This window comes from Mixophyes fleayi, chromosome 1 (genome assembly GCF_038048845.1).
Source record: "Mixophyes fleayi isolate aMixFle1 chromosome 1, aMixFle1.hap1, whole genome shotgun sequence".
Lineage (NCBI taxonomy): Eukaryota > Metazoa > Chordata > Amphibia > Anura > Limnodynastidae > Mixophyes > Mixophyes fleayi.
Window position 1 is genome coordinate 386,086,648 of NC_134402.1, and position 18,368 is coordinate 386,105,015.

General features: G+C 39.3%; 2 protein-coding genes across 9 annotated transcripts in view; both read right to left on the minus strand.

Annotated features, from left to right (window-relative positions):
* The window catches only part of LOC142097997 (uncharacterized), a 1,069,021-nt gene that overhangs the window by 101,253 nt on the left and 949,400 nt on the right, over window positions 1-18,368 (minus strand). The window lies entirely within an intron of this gene.
* Window positions 1-18,368, minus strand: part of SSBP2 (single stranded DNA binding protein 2) — a 152,967-nt gene that overhangs the window by 15,484 nt on the left and 119,115 nt on the right. For 2 of the 8 annotated variants that reach the window (XM_075180295.1, XM_075180269.1), the window contains exons 5-12: window positions 17,846-17,935; window positions 10,372-10,455; window positions 9,266-9,325; window positions 9,112-9,178; window positions 6,836-6,906; window positions 5,223-5,314; window positions 2,147-2,195; window positions 491-526 (exon numbers count right to left, since the gene is read on the minus strand). In XM_075180295.1, coding sequence (XP_075036396.1) covers window positions 491-526; window positions 2,147-2,195; window positions 5,223-5,314; window positions 6,836-6,906; window positions 9,112-9,178; window positions 9,266-9,325; window positions 10,372-10,455; window positions 17,846-17,935 — 549 coding nt within the window. The remainder of the gene's footprint in view (window positions 1-490; window positions 527-2,146; window positions 2,196-5,222; window positions 5,315-6,835; window positions 6,907-9,111; window positions 9,179-9,265; window positions 9,326-10,371; window positions 10,456-17,845; window positions 17,936-18,368) is intronic. The other 6 variants (XM_075180316.1, XM_075180278.1, XM_075180326.1 and 3 more) reach the window with 3 other exon arrangements.

Here is an 18,368-nt window from a genome sequence, read left to right on the forward strand (position 1 = left end):
TTCTCACCATTAATGAAATGGTTAAAAGCAAACAGATGTGAAAACAGATTTAAATTACATAAGTGGAAGCATAGACATGAAAATGATCTGTGTATAAGTTTTCTACACCAAGAATTGTATTGGTTCCACATAAACTGACCACATTAGAGGATACCTCTTCTGCAAATTGCTGAATTAAATCAATGGATTCTAAATTCCTCATTGATGCAAATGATTTTGAAGTACCTTTTAACCGTCACACGTACTGCAATGGATGTTATTATGGAGTAAAGCCTGGCTCTCTCTGCATCTGTGCGCAGATTGCTAACTGTTCTTCAAACAAATATCAACATATGCACATTAAACGTCAGACAAAACAGCCGAACATGGCTCAGATGTTTACTCCACAGACAATACACAAGGGCTCCTCTTAACATCTGGATAACCATTTCTTTGACTAAATAAAATGTAACATCAATTCCAATGAGCAAACAAATCCAGATGAACTTACTACATAATTCCCGGGAGACGCGGACGAGTAGGGTATCTAAAAGCAAATTAAAAAAAAGTTATTCTGTTATTGTTCAAAGAAAAAAAAAAAAGAAAAATCTATCAATTCTTTTTACTTTTTGTGTTATTCACGTTTCCAGGACATATTCTTGTTGTTGGTTAAATTAGTCCAGCCTTTAACACACAGTTTTATAATGCTAATCGCTTCATGCACTTCAGAGAAAGAAGCAGTCGCTTCTAACTTTACACCAGGGAACATTGCGGGGATGAAAGGCAGTAGAGATGTTCAGCCTCGGTTATGTGATACTTATTGACTTGGCAGAGAATAAATGTCGTTTTAGTTCAACAGCAGATCAACAGAGCAAGGTTATAGGTGAAATTGGAGGAACGGTACGTTCAATCATGGCGATTTCTGGCATACTGAATGAGGAGTACAGCCCTTTGTTGAGGCCAACTCCTTAGGTGTCAGCACCTGGTGAATCAACCTGTGGTGTTGGAATTTTTCCACAGGGATTTAAACCGACAATTCAATTAAAGTGTTTTGTGGGCTTGGTAAATATATATTTTCCAACCCAATACCCCGGGCTTTGCCAGTAATTAAACTGCCGTTTTAAATCCCTAAAGTTGCAGAAAATCAGCGATGTTGCCACGCCGCAGGTTGATACATTTACCAAGTCTAAATCTATGCATTTTTTACCTACTGATTTTACAATTTTAAGCAAAAAAACACAGGCTGGAGAATGAAGTGTGGATTGGACAAAGTCTGCAAAACTAAGAAGACCAGGAAAGAAAAAAAAAATTGAGATTCACTTTAGCAACGAAATGTATCCTTAAAAAGTTATAAACAATTTTTTAAAAAATACTCTTACAATACTTTAATTACATTATAGTGTATTTTAACAACCTGCTTCAAATGTAACTTTTTGGTTTATTGTCATTAGTTAAGGAGCATTAAAATGACAAAAACTGCTATGTGCCCTCCCGTAAAACAGAGAACTCCTTATAAATTAGTTTTTCTTCCTTTAGAGGATAGTGTCCTGCAATATGTAAGCAAACGTAACAAACAGGCATTCGAGCTGCCCAACAATTCTACACCCTCCCAGACGTCCCACATCTTGACCTGCAGATCCAAGCGCACCCTGCAAAATTAGGCAATTGCGCTAAAGTAGTCACATGACCTCAAAGAGCATCAAGAGCATTTGCCCTGTGGTTTTGCGGTTCATATAGTTGACCTGTGCACATAGTAAAGGTCGTTTCTGTCCACTAGGGCTTTCCACAGCAGTAAGGTGGTCCCCCTTGACAAAATCTAATGCAATGTGTCCATCAGGCTACTCAGTCTATAGACCTCATTTTTAAGAGAGAATACATCTGCCTATTGTTTGCGATATAATGAAAAAAGTAACAAGCCATTTTCTAAAGAGAAATGTATCTTTCATAGATAAACCATGTTGATTCTTTGAGTCTATCAACTTGCCACATTAGCGTTGTTAGAAAGTTTTATTTAAATGAGGTATTTGTAGTTCCTTATTTAGCTTTTCAAAATCTAAGCTAAGATTATAGAGGTAACATGGATAATATACTATCATGTACATCGTAAGATAGAAGACAAAAATACAAGACCGTAATGGCAATATAAACATTATAAATGTATACTAACGGAGTTTGCACTGCCAGGGTTGGGCCATGGTCTTCCACCTCCGGGACCCCTAATTAGGAAATAGATAACATGATATTATTATATCTGATGATTGGCGGATAATTTTACGTAATATATGGCTTGATTCCCACGTGTCAAACTTCATTCCCAACTTGAACGGTCGGGAAGACATACATGTAATGTAATAACCTGTCCTACCTTGTCATTATTCTATAAACATGTGCACTATCTGTATTGCACTATTTCCCATGAAATAAAACATTTATAGTGCGTAAGAAAATAAAAAACAAAAACAAAAAAACCCTGTTGTAGCTTGTTTCAGCGAAGCAACACTATTCCACCAAGTTTCCTGAAATAAGGGTTTTCGAGGAAAGCATAAAATATAAGACAGGTAACCAGAAAAGCTAGCACATAACTAGGAATAGGTCACTATTCACTTACTATATATTATTATTATTAATTTTTATTTATAGGGTGCCACTAGGTGTCTGTAGCGCCGTTTATAAAAGCATTAAAGATGTCAATCTAATGCTTGCGTTTCTGTTCTGCATTAATAGTTAACAATCTGAGAAACCCCTGCCCTCTCCATGTGAAATATAAAAAACAAACACAAAAACTAACCATTGTTAATTTTGCTTATACATGTAATAATATTCATTTGCTATGTGATATTTCATGAGAATCTTAGTTATCGCTACACTTAATGTATCACGCTCCCACCCACATATGCAACAATGCTCTCTCTGACTTAGAATTCAATATTTCATTACTTAATTTGTGCACACGCAGAACAATCTAAATCTGATAGACCTAACGAGCTTGCACCGAGAAGAGATCACTTAATTATGATTACTCCATCTGCTCACCAGGGGCAGGCTGGGCTGGGCTGGGGGGGGTGGGAGACATCGGCCCCCCCAGGCCGATCCCATAGTGGCCTAGCATGGGCTGGGTCACCAGCATTATTTTCCCTTTAAAATATTCCTACAAGGCTGCCGAGTCGACTCTTGCTCTCTGGGCTAAAATTTACCAGCCCTCCCCTGCTGCCCACACCAATACTAATACCATTTCTGAATGATCTTCATCATGTGCACTAATGAAAAAGATCTTTCTTAAACAATTTGGACATGTTTGACTACACACCTAACAATAAAATGTTTTCAAGTACTGGATGATCAAAAGGGTCAGACTAAATGATGATAATCAAATCATTCCTTTTCCGTGCATGCTCATTGCATCAAGTTTATCAGATTTAGATCGTCCTGTGAAATCTTTCAATAAGAAGATTTTTGAAAAGTTCTCTTGATTACATTTCATAAAAGCGGAGTATGTGTGGGTCGCTTAATCTAAAACAGGAGATCGTATTAGAAAGACTTTATATAAATGTTATCATCATCCAGAGTTTGATTATTTTGTTCCCTTAGTACGTAAAACAATAGTATTGTTGTGCACATGCGCAGATCAAACAAACTATCTGATCTTTTTTTCGATAATCATGTATCTGTATAGGTCTTCCACAAGTAGAGCTTAAAAATGACATTGTACAACTACAATTCACACAATTGTTGAATGTGTGGACATTTTAGAAGGATAAGTACTAAGAGCAAGTCAGTAGGAAGAAATCTTTACCAAGTTTACTGGAACATATATTAAGTTTTATGAAACTTGTCCCTACCATATGTCATCACTCTTCAATACATGGGTTTGCAAACAAAATTAGACTGCAAGCGGTTGTGGCAGAGCTCTTTCAAATGGTCTCAAGTTATGTTCTTGTACTGTAACCTATGTCTGTTTTATTATATCACCAATGTAAAGCACTGTAGAATATGTTAGCACTGTGTATATATATATATATATATATATATATATATATATATATATATATATATATATATATATATATATATATGCTTAGTGGCGTCTGTCTGTCTGTGAAAAAAAAAACCAAGTTGCAGCGCCACCTGCTGGACGGAGTTATACACTGACCTACTAAATTCTTAGTGTGTGTGGGAAAAAAAATTCAAAAAGGGCTGAAATTTGGTAGGGCTCAAACTCATTTTCGTGAGGTAATTTTACCTCATGAACACACATGTGTAGAGGCGTGCGTTAGTGTGTGCGTGCGGAAAAAAATATTTTCTCAGAAAGGGCTCATCCAATTGACCTGAAATTTGGCATACTGACATTATCTGACAAAAAAATTAGAATAGTCAAGTCAGTTAACTTCCATCATCCCCCCCCTCCCCCCGTGGGAGGGGTAGTAAAGGCTAAATTTACGAGTTGAGGGGTCAAACTCATTTTCGTGAGGTAATTTTACCTCATGAACACACATTAAAAAGGCCGCTTGCGTCGGGAAGTAACGCTCTTCCCCTGAGAAGGCCTGGGCTAGGCCCAAATGCATGACAAGAACCTTTTTAAGACCTTAAGTAGCTTGATTTGACTAGAATGCATGAGTATCATGCACGGGTTAACTTGTGTATATATATATATATATAATATATATATATATAATGAATAGAAATAAAATATTTTTAGATTACAAATGAACTAGCTGAGGACCTGTAACGATAAAACAAATGAGACTACCTAAGATATGTAAGTGCCCAATCCTGCAGTAACGTCATGTTGTGGGTGTTTGTATATAACTGCCCAATCCTGCAGTAACGTCATGTTGTGGGTGTTTGTATGTAACTGCCCAATCCTGCAGTAACGTCATGTTGTGGGTGTTTGTATGTAACTGCCCAATCCTGCAGTAACGTCATGTTGTGGGTGTTTGTATGTAACTGCCCAATCCTGCAGTAACGTCATGTTGTGGGTGTTTGTATATAACTGCCCAATCCTGCAGTAACGTCATGTTGTGGGTGTTTGTATATAACTGCCCAATCCTGCAGTAACGTCATGTTGTGGGTGTTTGTATATAACTGCCCAATCCTGCAGTAACGTCATGTTGTGGGTGTTTGTATGTAACTGCCCAATCCTGCAGTAACGTCATGTTGTAGGTGTTTGTGCAGTTGAGAAAACACAAGGGTTTGGTGATCACACATGATTTGACCTTCGCTGTTTTACACACTGGACCACTTACATGTTCATACCGGGCATCCCCGGGCCACCAAGTGCATTCAGTGGCGGCCTCATCCCTCCTCCGTAACTCTGTAATGATAACCAAGGGTCAGACTACCACAAAACAAAAAAAAAACAAAACCAAAGAGGAAAGGAGAAAGAAAAGAGACACGTTAATGACATCCCTATAAATGTCACCTAATATACACAACAAACAGCATAGCAACCCTTTATTTCACTCAGACAGCCAGTGCCGGGGTTCTGTCTTCAGTCATGTACCAAGTACCATGTGATTCCTGGCCAGCAAGGACTGTGTGTTATGGACAGAACCATACACCATAGGGAGGGGGGGGGGGGACACCCATAATATGTCATCCAAATGACACTAAGTAACCCTGGGACACCCCCCTAAAGCCCATTAATCTGTCCAAACCTTTAATGTGTACGTGTCGACTACACATTCAGAGTGGAGGCAGCCATTTTATGCGCTGTCAGCTTTTGGACAAACCCTCTAACTAAAATCTTCCTAACGATCACTTCCCTGAGTAACAGACCTGTTACCTGAGGCAGGGAAATGCATTACATCACTACTTGCTTATTCACATAGATGGAGCACTCAGCTCTGGAGGTGTAACATTGCTTCAGAAGAGGACTGGTCTGAGCGAGTCCTCCAGCAACATGAGCGAGGCCTGAGCCAGGCTCCCGTCCTCAGGACCATGGGGGCTTCCCAGGGTAGGAAGATTGTCCTGTAGGTCTCTCTTTAATGCAAAGAAATGAATGCTTCATCTACATAAAGCTCACCTGTGTGGCTTACAATTAATGTGTCACCTAGTAGAACAGACCGGCCTTCTTGTGTCTGCATACAGCCTATGCCAGGGGTCTCAAACTAGCCACCCTCAAGCTTTTTGAGCGAGATCGTAGCTGGCAGAGGATGCTGAATGATTATATTTAATAAACTTCTAGTTTTCACAGTAAAAGAGTAAATAATGCAGTAATACAAGTCACTAATGCCACAAATCACCTGACTCATCATTTTATATCAATCCTGCCAACGGCTGTATGTATTAACATGGTTCCAGCTATGTCTAAAGATAAACACAGGTACATACGGTTTGAACTGCTGGAATGTATAGTTATGGAAAAATATGTGAGAACAGAATGTAATTAATAAATAACCTTGGATTAAAGGGAATGTCTACCTCAAGAGGTGGGTTATTACACAAACCCTCCCTCCCCTTGACACACACAATGCTGCAGAGTTCCAGACACACAAATGTTGTATTCTCTTCTATAAACATAGTTATCAGAACAGCAGCACCTGATTGGATGGGTGCTATAGACATCAAACTCGGTGCCAGAGTCCTAAAGACACAACTTCAAATATACTCTCGGCACAGATACCGGAGTAACAACCTTCATTAGGCTGGATCTCCGTAAAAAAGAAAAATAAAAGTAATTGAGAAGGGGAGAAGCTCTTGTAAAAAATCCCCATAGATTGACACCCCCTAAGAATTACAGCTTTTCAACTGCTATTGAATCATTAAGCAGGAAAAAGACCACATAGAGGCTTACAGGCAATATTAGACATTGTAGTTCAACTTATGTTATTATAGTCATAGTAAATAAACTACATACCTGTGGGCCAAGAGGAACCATTCCCCTGGGGCCACTCATCCTCTGCATTGGCCCGCCCATGTTTGGATGTCCTAGAGAAGTAACAACATATTATTAATAAGACTGAATTAGAATGAAACAATTAACTAGACTTAATATTGGTTTGATCTCCCACATGAGAATAGCGGAGGCTGCAGCAAATCGTGTGGAAGCTGGAAACGCCAACCTGCAGTACTCAGCACAACTGGCAGCTCTCTGCCTTTAGCATAAGATCAGCTGAAGTGTTGTGACTAGGATGTTATGGAAACTTTATTATGGACAAACTGTCTTGGTCCTCTGGCTGAAGAGCTGGAAATGGGACAGACAGAGGTGCTACGTTCCCCAATGATGGGACAGACAGAGGTGCTACGTTCCCCAATGATGGGACAGACAGAGGTGCTACGTTCCCCAATGATGGGACAGACAGAGGTGCTACGTTCCCCAATGATGGGACAGACAGAGGTGCTACGTTCCCCAATGATGGGACAGACAGAGGTGCTACGTTCCCCAATGATGGGACAGACAGAGGTGCTACGCTCCCCAATGATGGGACAGACAGAGGTGCTACGTTCCCCAATGATGGGACAGACAGAGGTGCTACGTTCCCCAATGATGGGACAGACAGAGGTGCTACGTTCCCCAATGATGGGACAGACAGAGGTGCTACGTTCCCCAATGATGGGACAGACAGAGGTGCTACGTTCCCCAATGATGGGACAGACAGAGGTGCTACGTTCCCCAATGATGGGACAGACAGAGGTGCTACGTTCCCCAATGATGGGACAGACAGAGGTGCTACGTTCCCCAATGATGGGACAGACAGAGGTGCTACGTTCCCCAATGATGGGACAGACATAGGTGCTACGTTCCCCAATGACGACACAGATGAAAATCACCTGACAGCGAAAACCCACAGTTCACACATATGGCACTTTGTACTGCAGTCATTTTTTGTTCCGCTGCACTTTTACTTTGCTGTAGCTTTCTAGGCAAGAAATCTTATTATCAGCCTAAGATATATATACGGCACCTTTATTTTATTTCTCCCGTGTGACACCTCTCTTCATTATCTGGTTTTGTTTTTCAATTGTGGTGGACACTTAAAGGCCCTGTCCCCAAGCACATTGAGGAGTGCAACATAACTCCCATTCTGCACACAGAGCAATGACTTCGTATCTGTTTAAAATCCTTATCAATATCTAGAACACAGCTACAGCAAACCCCAGCCATGCCAGGATAGTCTGATGGATGACCTATTCTATTGACAAACACCTATTCCCATTATAAGAAGGGACCCTTAGAATTCTATACCAGGCTGGAGGCCCAGTGAAATGTAATTTAGTTCTGCAACAGATCCAGTATCGGCGTGCCATACTATATTTATCATAGGTTACTCTTCTGAGATCAGACAACCTACACTGTGTTCAATAACGACTCTTCATATGATAAGACAAAAGTAACCTATGTCCAGTGTTGGGGATAATTATGTAAAGGGGATGTGCAGCCAAGAAACAGTACAGGGGAATAAGCATATCCTGGTCTGTCTACCGCCAGAGCCGAAACAAGCTCTGCACAGAATGAGTTGGAATAAGCAGCCTTAGCATGTCAGGATATGTAGGAATGGCCATTGGTACAAGTAACTGCAAGCCTCAGTCCTGTAAGCAAGGCACTGATTTCAACTGATTAAAGATTTCCTCAGCCATCAACAGGGGATCCAGAAAACATTTAAAAATTAGTAAAGGGAAAAAAGATTTCAGAAAATGTTGGTGCTTGACTATGAATCTAAGAATATATTCAGACTTCTAAGCAGGCATGCAAAGTATTTAACTGTACTTTATACACCACCTTAGATAGAAGAGTGAAATTCTCAGGAATATGACAGCATGCTGTGAGCAACGTCTGAATAACTGAGAATATAAAGTTGTTTTGACATACAGCTATACAGTGGAAGACCTCTCAGCTAGTATGGTTGATGCATTCCATTTATAGTTGGGTAGAAATTGCTAATTTATTGTGTCCATAGCCATATGTGTAACAATCATCTGTACAGTATCAATGTGGAGTTTTCAGTAATAGACACAGCTGTCAGGATGAGTGAGTGGCACTGTGGTATCCATTAGGATTCTCTGCTCGTGGAAATAAATCAAATAAACACAGCATGTGTACAACGGTAACCAAAGGAAAGCTGCTGGGAATTAGGATTTGAAAAATAGACAAAACATTACAGTGGATGTTGTCATGCCAGATTCCGCTCTCACCTTGCTGTCTTGAAGGGTCCATCCCACTGGGAAGTAATGTCTGGCTTCCAGGAACTCCCCCAAGTGCCTTTACAAATAAACAGGTTTGTTACACAAAGCTGATAATGGGAATATATCATCATGGTATTAGTGTGGGAGTTGAAGCGGAATTCACCTGATTAGGTATTCTTAAGGGAGGCCGTGGACCACCTGGATACCGAGGGGACATGAAAGGCTATAGAGGCAAGAAAAAGAAAATCACTTGTTCAGACAATGCATCATTTTATAATGTAATAATATATATTATATATACACATTTATACCATTGGCATTTGTTCTGAACTATTATTTTCTACTGACCAGATATTTGGGCACCGTGTTTTCCATGTGATCTAAATATGGCGAGTCTGGAAAGATTCACTATATGTATTTTGAAATTTGTATTGATTGTCTGGTCAGCAAATTCAAAAGCATCTGGAATTTCTAGGATGTGGAAAATATAAATTGTTCATCTGCAACTATAGCTTTGTATTTTGTAGACTAATTAGTGACTGAAAATACCTAAATACAGAGTTGTAGGACACAGGGGAAGAGTCGCCACCAAGATTTGTAATTCCACTCAGTACTGGTCCACTGTACTCCTACTAACCTCAAGAGCAGTGCTACACGCACAAATGTGCTGAAAACTATGGCAGCCAATCAGGTGGCTGCTTTCATTTCCTAACCTGCACTTAAATGACAGCTAGAATCTAACTGGTTGCTTATCAAGCACATATCTTCACATATTAAAGGTAGCATTACATGTGTAGATGATTTATTACAGACTATGTTTCACAGTTATTTGTCCCAAGTATAACTTGATTTTATGCACCATATATTCATTTTCTAAATCAAAAAAACACAAAACAAAGATCTTAGCATTACAGTGTTATTGTGCATGGTTAGCTTCATGGCTGTGTCTGCAGCTCTGTATATGCTGTGTACATACTAATACCATAGACAATGAGCCTGAGTTCTAGTTTTCATCTTAATGTATTTTAAATACAAAGTGACACTGTGTCTTCATTCCTGGCAATCAGGAAGGGAACACTTAACATTATTACATTGTATTTGTGCTGGAAAGGGGCAGATACAAGATAACATCGTCAAATGAAAAAAATAAATCTGTATAAATATATACACAATGATCAGCAAGTCTGAACTCCATGTGGTAAGAATCCACCTCTGAGGGACTAGAGTCTGCCTTCCAGGTGGAAGAAACATATCCGTGTGGCCTCCTACCTGACTGTGGCTTCCTATCATGGAATTGCTGAGGTTGTGAGGTAGGTGCTGTGCGTGCGGTGATGACTGTGAGCCTGGGAGGCCCTAGAGAGTAATGAAATCAGGGACATCATTAGAAATGGACTTTAATTAAAGTATTCTGTCAGGAAAAGCTGTCGTAGGTTAAAGCTCTTTTACATGTAGTCGGGCGCCACATCATGGTGTAGCTCACGTGTTTCCAGAAGTAGCCCCAGTAAAACAGCTCTGCAATGTCAAACACAGCACTACTTAATGATAAATAAATAGTGATTTGTCCATGAAATGCTCACATGAGGCAGACCAGCAGCTTTCATCTATAACAAAAAATTGACTAGTCCTGAATAAAGTTTGTTCAGGGCAAAAATCTTGTGAATAAGGAAACTTTTTTCCCCTAAGTGCTTGGCACAAAATACATAATAATGTGAAGACATACACCTAGTGCAATAGGGCCTGTAATAAGCGTACCAACTGCACAACAGTATGTTTAATATTTATTTTTAAAAACAAAAAAAATAATTTTCATGAGTTGATGTTGTAACCAACTATGTCCACTAGGTGGCACTACATACACGAGTCAATAACATCCCGTATTTTTAACCTATTTTACTTTTTGCTGTAAACACTGGGGTCATCATGTATTGTATTCTTCACCTAGGATTATTTAGCAAAATCTAATCTTTGTAAATTAACAAGAAAAAGGATAGCATCTTTGGTCCTGCGTAAATTTCAGGCAAATTCTGATTTTCCTTGATAACGACACTCTATTCTACCCTTGATAAAATTACCATTTTTACATTGTCGAAAAGCCATCATGACAACGATAAACGTTGTACACACTGGTGGTATAACTCTGTGTTTTAGATGCATTTATAATGCATGCTAAGTGCATGTAAACAGCTGTGGAAATAAAAACCATTGTACCCAATGAGACAGTACAAATATTTGTGTTTTTACAACTTGCATTGGGCTTGATCCATTTCATCTCACTCGCATCAGTGCAGCCGAGAACTTATATATCTGAATTATAAACGCAATGAGATTAGGAATTGCTTACATGTGCAATTTCACATGCGTTTTAATCCTTTCAATTGAAACAAAAATGAAATAAAAAAAAATAAAAAAAATGTTTGTGGGTGTTTTTACTTTTTACTTGTAGTTTAACAGGTTTAGAAAAGCACATTACAAATGCCAATGTGTACATAGCCTAAATGAGTCATCACTATAGCTGGATGACACAAGGACAGTCACATGACTTTTCTTAAAATACTTTAGCTGTTCTAGATAAGCAGGTTTTTAGACTGTATACATAGCATTTACCTGCAGCCATGTATCTTATATTTCTTTACTTTATAAATGGCAAAGAACGGTAACCAGAGTTTCTTTGGAGAAGTAAGATTTCTGAAAAATATTTATGGCCTGTTTCACAATGGACAGTTCACACACAGTAACATAGCTAGAGGCTTTGATCAATGTATCCCTACCTCTCTTACTGATGGTGGGGATAAAAATCACATTGCTCAAATGTGGAAGAAGCATTCTTCTATCGTTATCTCCCCAATGCTGTAGCTGGTGCAGAGCAGAATTACATTGCACAGAGCATCCAGGCTTTTATGTACCAATGGGAAAAATACTGTCTCTTACACAATGGGAAGAATCTATACGGCATTTATCTAACCGTTCCTAACCTTCACTTCATTATAGAAACTTCTTTGAAAGTGCCCTATGGAACATATTGTATTCCTGTTAAAATACAACATAAGCCAGCACCTAGCCCTGGTTTCGGGGGCCTGGACAAGAGTGACACATGTTATGGGGGAATTACCTGGTAGGTTACTATAAACATGCTGTATATTTCCTATGTTTATAGTAAACATCATTGTGGTGGAAAAAGTGAGATTGTCTAATTAGATTTTTTAAAGAGGTTACAAGTATCATGTTGGTACAGTGTTAGTAATAAGCATTGAAATAACATAGGCAGTATGTTCCAGGATTCATAGATTTAATCCAAGTAAGGAAAATATCTACTGCAGACAGGACCCGTGGGTAATGGAGAGGGGGCCTTCAGTCGTTCCAGGCCTAACATAATATCGTTAGGTGATTTATGTATCCTATGAGTTTATAAGTACTGCATGTTCGGAAATAGCCATCATTAAATAAGGAGCTGTCAGTCATGTCTGCGAGAGGAGGTATGTTAATTGCACTATTCTTTGAATAGGCTCATAAAATTGTAATAACTGAAGCCCATGTCATGTTAAGCACAGGAGTTAACAGTGACACCTAAATAATTAAGTACTAGTTAGATTCTAGGCCGAGTATTAGCAATAATAATTTAGGAGACACTGGAATACATTTTAAAAGATACACTTTCCTCCTCCGGCCTGTAAAAGGTGGTAATCTCTCTGCATCCCTGCCAATTCTCTATGGACTCTCCACGAATAGAAGGTTATGATACCGTTGTAGCCACAAATATTGTCATCCTTTCTCTGTTACAGAAGCATTGGTTTTTATTCTGAATTGAATACTGTATATCCTTTTAAAACAAAAAAGGCATTAACAAAATTATTGATCCCATAGACCTAATATTTGGAAGCACATCCTTTGGTCAAAATAGCTGCAATCAACGGCTTCCTAAAGCCACGGATGAGCTTCCTGCACCGCTCTCTGGCAGTTTGATCCATTCTTCTTGTGCAAACTGGTGCAGTTCTCCCAGCTGCAGTTCTCAGATGCTCTATGGGGATTTAGATCAGGACTGAATTGCTGGCTACTTCAGAACAGTCCAGGGTCTTGTCTTCAACCATTACTGTGTGCTTTTTTGGGGCCATTGTCCTGCTGAAATAACAATGACCTGCAATGTGGACCCAGCTTTCTGACACTGGGTTCAACATTGCACTCCAAAACGGCCTGGTAACGTCCAGATCTCATAATGCCATGCACATGCAGCACAGTAACCCCAAATCATCACCGAGTCTCCTCCATGTTTGACTGTAGGGAAGGTGTTCTTTGAAAGTTAGGTTTTACTTTCTGTAAACATAGGGATGATGTGTTTTATCAAAAAGCACTAATTGGATCTCCTATGTCCACAGGACATTGTCCCAGAAGGAATTTGGCCTGTTCTGCCTGTTTTGACAAACTCCAGTCGGGCTTTCTTATGTCTCTCTCAGCAGTGAGGCCCTCCTGGTCCTCCTACCATATAACCCCCTTTCATTGATGGTGCTAGCTGATACGGTCTTGAAGGTCAGCTTGAACCTGTTTGATCAAGCTGCTTTTTTCGCCAATCGAACAAACCTGCACTAAAATCTTTGATCAGGACGGTCACGTCCAGGGAGACAGCTACCGTGCCTTGGGTCGTAAGCTTCCTAATAAAAGTACGTATGGTGGAAACAGGAACACAAAGATCTCTGGAGTTTGATTTGTAGCCCTGAGATCGTGGATGTGTGGGTACAATCTTCTGTCAAACCTACGCAGACAATTATCTGGTTTTCTTTCTGTTCTCCGCTCATTGCAGTAAACACAGTGACACAAACAAGGAGAATGAGCTCTTTACTTTAATAAAGTTTGTTCAATGGGTGTTTTTATATTGCAGGCATTTGCCACTCACCAGAGGGGAGCTCAGTTTCAAAGTGAAGGAGAATCACCTGCTTGAAATCTAATTATTTCTTACTTCTAACAGGGGGCCCCATTAAATGATTTGTGTGTGAAATAAGCTATAGCTTTGTAAATGTTTCTTTTTTTGTGGCTTATTCCACAGTAAACCAAATAAATACATATGTGGCTACTAAAATATGTTTTCATTTAAAAGTGCGGTGACATTATTATTGTATAACTTGAAATCGGTTTCCTTTGTACAGCAGCATTCTTCTCAATTTCCACAGCATTGTTTATATTTGTTTAGTATATTAATTGTTTACATATTATAAAACATTTAACTATGGACTAAATTAGAGATGACTCATTTCTATGTATTTATTTTATAGATGTAGTAGAACATCTATTAAAACAACAAAACAAACCAGGATATGTGAACAGGTAAAGGGTGTAAAAGTCTTTTATTGCTGCTAGCAGGGCAAATTATTTATCAATATACATCAGTGACAAGAGGTGTCCATGGCCTTTCACAGAAATATGGCAGTGCCATGTACGCAACTACTATCCTAACAATTGATCATAGGTGTCCCATCATCAATTTTCAGTGGACATGTGCATAGAGTCCAGGATTTACCAACTTTATGCTTCCAAGACTTCCCCCTCTGTGGCACAATAACTGACCCAGTCAAAAATACTAATTCAAATGACATGTTAGGACACTTAAGAACTGGAGATAATAAATACTTGCATAGAGGTTTTATTTTTCCATAGAGATCAATGCGGAGCAGCTCAGCCGTAGACAATTTCCATATGCAGGTCTTTCTGATCTGTTTTGTACAGTGACGATTTTAAGCTCCGCTTCTGCTCCAACCAATGTTGGAGGAGCAGTGTGGAGCCCAGGAACATTACAAACCTCTATACATGTGTATAATCTAAGACTGAGTAGAGATGTTGGGTAGCCTCTCTGCTATGAACAGATCTTAATATATAATACCCTAACCTATTTGTGGCTGACTAGATCTAGCAAATCTCCAAGATCGTTCTTAGTCTTTGGTTTGGTTATAAAGGGAAAAGGTCCAACTTTCTTGGAGAGGGTCTTCTATTGCCTCTGAGATCCTATAATACGCTTCCAGCATTTGTTATGTCAAAGGGATTAAGGTCTTCATTTGTGGTGAAGCTATAAAGGTAGATAGACCTCAACAATCTGCAGTTCTCTGGACGGTATATTTTCCTTAAGTCAGTCATGCTTGACGTATCAGTCTGTGTGCTTTGTGGGGTGTAGAGAATGTTATAGTTTGTGTTATGGTGTTGATCAGTACTGGAAGGTTGATTCTACGAGTAACATTTAATCTGTGTGAAGAGTTTTGTCTTTGAGATAAACCTAGTATATGCTTTTCTGTATGAGGATAGCAAGTCTGATCAAGTGCATCTGTTTTCATGTAAGAGCTTGGATCACTGTGGAGGCAATTAGTATTCCTAGCCAATAATGATTCCAAAAAGACTACACTGATCTAGGGTTTGTATCGGTTGAACACTTGTATCAGCTTCTTCACTGGATAGGGTGGTTAAATTGGTATTTTTGTTGGCATGTCATAGCGTACAACTCTGGTGCCTTCTGAGTGGACTCTGCTATAGGTTCTCCCCTATATCTCATGTTGCAGCAGCTTCAAGGCTGTCAGCCCGACTGCTTCCCTCTAATGACTCAGCGTGTCTAAGCTGGTTTCAAACTCTCCTTTCTAAGAGCAAAGAAAACTTTTCATCACTAAAGGAGCAGAACAATAGATTTCTTCTGCTTCTATAAATAAGAGGAGCTTGAACATTCTTGTGATTTATCCACCCTGACATACGTTATAGTCATTTTACTACTGTTATACTATTGTTTTAGGAGAACCGGATGTCAGCCCTGTTTGTTGACTGGAAGTAGCCAAACGCTGAAGAGTAATGTTACGTCATTCCTGTAGAGTGTTCAGACAAGTTAAATAGAAGATATAGAATATCTAAGTGTTGTACCTTTACTACTTAGTCATACATAGTGGTTGAAATGGAAATTTAGAAGTGGTGGTATGGAAAATGTAATAGGAATGGAAGTTGATAGTCTTACAATGACGGTATGGCATACCACCGTATACCAGCCCAGTTCCACCACTGGTCATACATTCATGTGCTACCACAGTGGATGAAGCTTGTTTTTTATCCTGAGTACAAATGGACGTGGGAAGTGGTCTGACCCATTATTAAAACAGATCTACAAATAAATCAGTTCAGGAGCCCACACCTGCATATGACTCAAACAATTCTTTGGATGTGTTCATAGACAGTCTATGAGCTGAGACGCTCCTGCACAGGGGCCAGTTTTTGATCAGGTTTTCCAGTGTTTCTTGTTACTGGATTCAGAATGCTAATTTGCGTAGAATCCAAACTATTGCAGGAAAGTAATAGGTTCTATTAACAGTTTCACTGCAAATGGATAACAGAAGAATGTGAGGTGTAACTTCAGAGGAGTGTTCCTCAACGAAGCAACTTGAATGTATTAGTGTGTGCATACTCCCCTATAACGTTTGTTTCATATACACTCTCCTTTGACAGCTTATTATTTGGGTTGCTACACTGCTCACAGGTCACACCTGAGGGCGACAAAAATAAATAACTCTGTCTGGAAGATAAAAACCTTGATGGAAAAAAACAGAACAAAAACAAAAAATAAATTTTACTTCCTGTGAATATATACAAAGAGCTGCAGGAGCCCTTTTGAAGTTAAGGGTCATTAAGCCAGTGATGGGCAACAGGCGGACCTAGGGCAGCAAGGCGGCCCTCCGAGCCTTCACCTGCAGCTTCCAGCTGTATCGTCTTATAGCTTATTGATTCATTGAGTCAAAGGGGCGGCGTCCAAAATGATGCAATTTGTGGTACCCCACCCTCCTACGCACTTCAGAAAAAATAATAAAGTAGCCAAGTATGACTTTAACCCATAGGCTGCTGAGGCTTTTCCCACCCCTGTACTGAGCCTATTTTGGCACTTTTTGGACTGGTCACATGACCACATCAATATCAGTCATTTGTTTATGCAGCACCCACAAAAATGATATCTTGATATTTTTTTCAGAAGACATGCCATTAGCTTACATATACTGTCACAGCAAAGAAAATGTGCTGGTTTTGTTTGTTTGTTTATTTCATTAAAAATGAACTAAAAGCAAATATGTGTATTTTTTTTTCAAACCACCACCAATAAATACCTTATGGATCTTTGTGAAGCTTTAGCATCAATCCACCATTCCCAAACAGCAAAAAGCAGGATTCTACACATAGGTGCTGATTTTATTATAAAACCTATAAAGCATTATGCTTTATTTATATTTATTTTCTTGCTATTTTGCACACGAGGCCGGGAATAAAATACAGAAAATATGTAGGAATAATATTAGGAGCCCATGTTTAAAATTAGACAAAGTAACCCATTAAATGAGGGTACCCATGTGTTTATTGGAACCATGATGGGGAGGGGATCTGAGCGTTAGTAGCCCCCATCTCTGGACTTAATGCTTACTGTGGTGTAGGGTTAAAGAAACTGAAACTATAAAATGTATATCAGCCACAGTTATGGCATGACACTGCAATATACACCAACCATTTGTTTTTTTAATAATCCAAAAAGATCTGAGTACTTCTTGTACTGAGTAGGTCTGTAAGTCGTCTAAAATGAGCTGGAACATAAGGAAACTATGTTGGCAGAGTGCAATAGAGTATATCATTCGTGATAGAGCATTACATGTAGGAAGTGCATAAAGTACCACTGACAGCTGATTAAAGGAGACTGTATATGTAGTGTTTGCAGTCCACATTCTCGTGTTGATGTTTAGTCTGTGCATACCTGAAAGAATCCAGGAGGAACCGGGCCCACTGGCATTCCATCCCCTGTGGGCATGTTTCCTAAAACAGGACTGGGAGCAGCTGCAGCGCTCTGAAAGAAAGCAAAATGTTGCCGTTAGTGCGCTTATCTACAGAACTGTCATCCAGGAGCAGTATAGCAGAACAATCCTGTTTATATGTGGGCAGCAGTATCTTCACGTATACATATACGGCAAGAACAAGAACAAAAAATTTATTATAGCAACTACATGTAAAAAGGAATCTGACTCACTAAAATTATCTCTGTGGCACATTTGTGGTAGATAAAGTACATTTAGCATACATTTCTTAGAACGGATGTTTAAAAGACAGAGAGAGAATAGAGAAGACTCAAACAAATATGTAAAGTTTACTAGAATATGCCTTTCATTTTATTAATGGGACAGACTGACATTAGCTGACAGCACAGTAAATTCACACATTATCACACAACGGAAGGACAGAACTATCATCAGCAGCAGCTATTTATATAGCGCCACTAATTC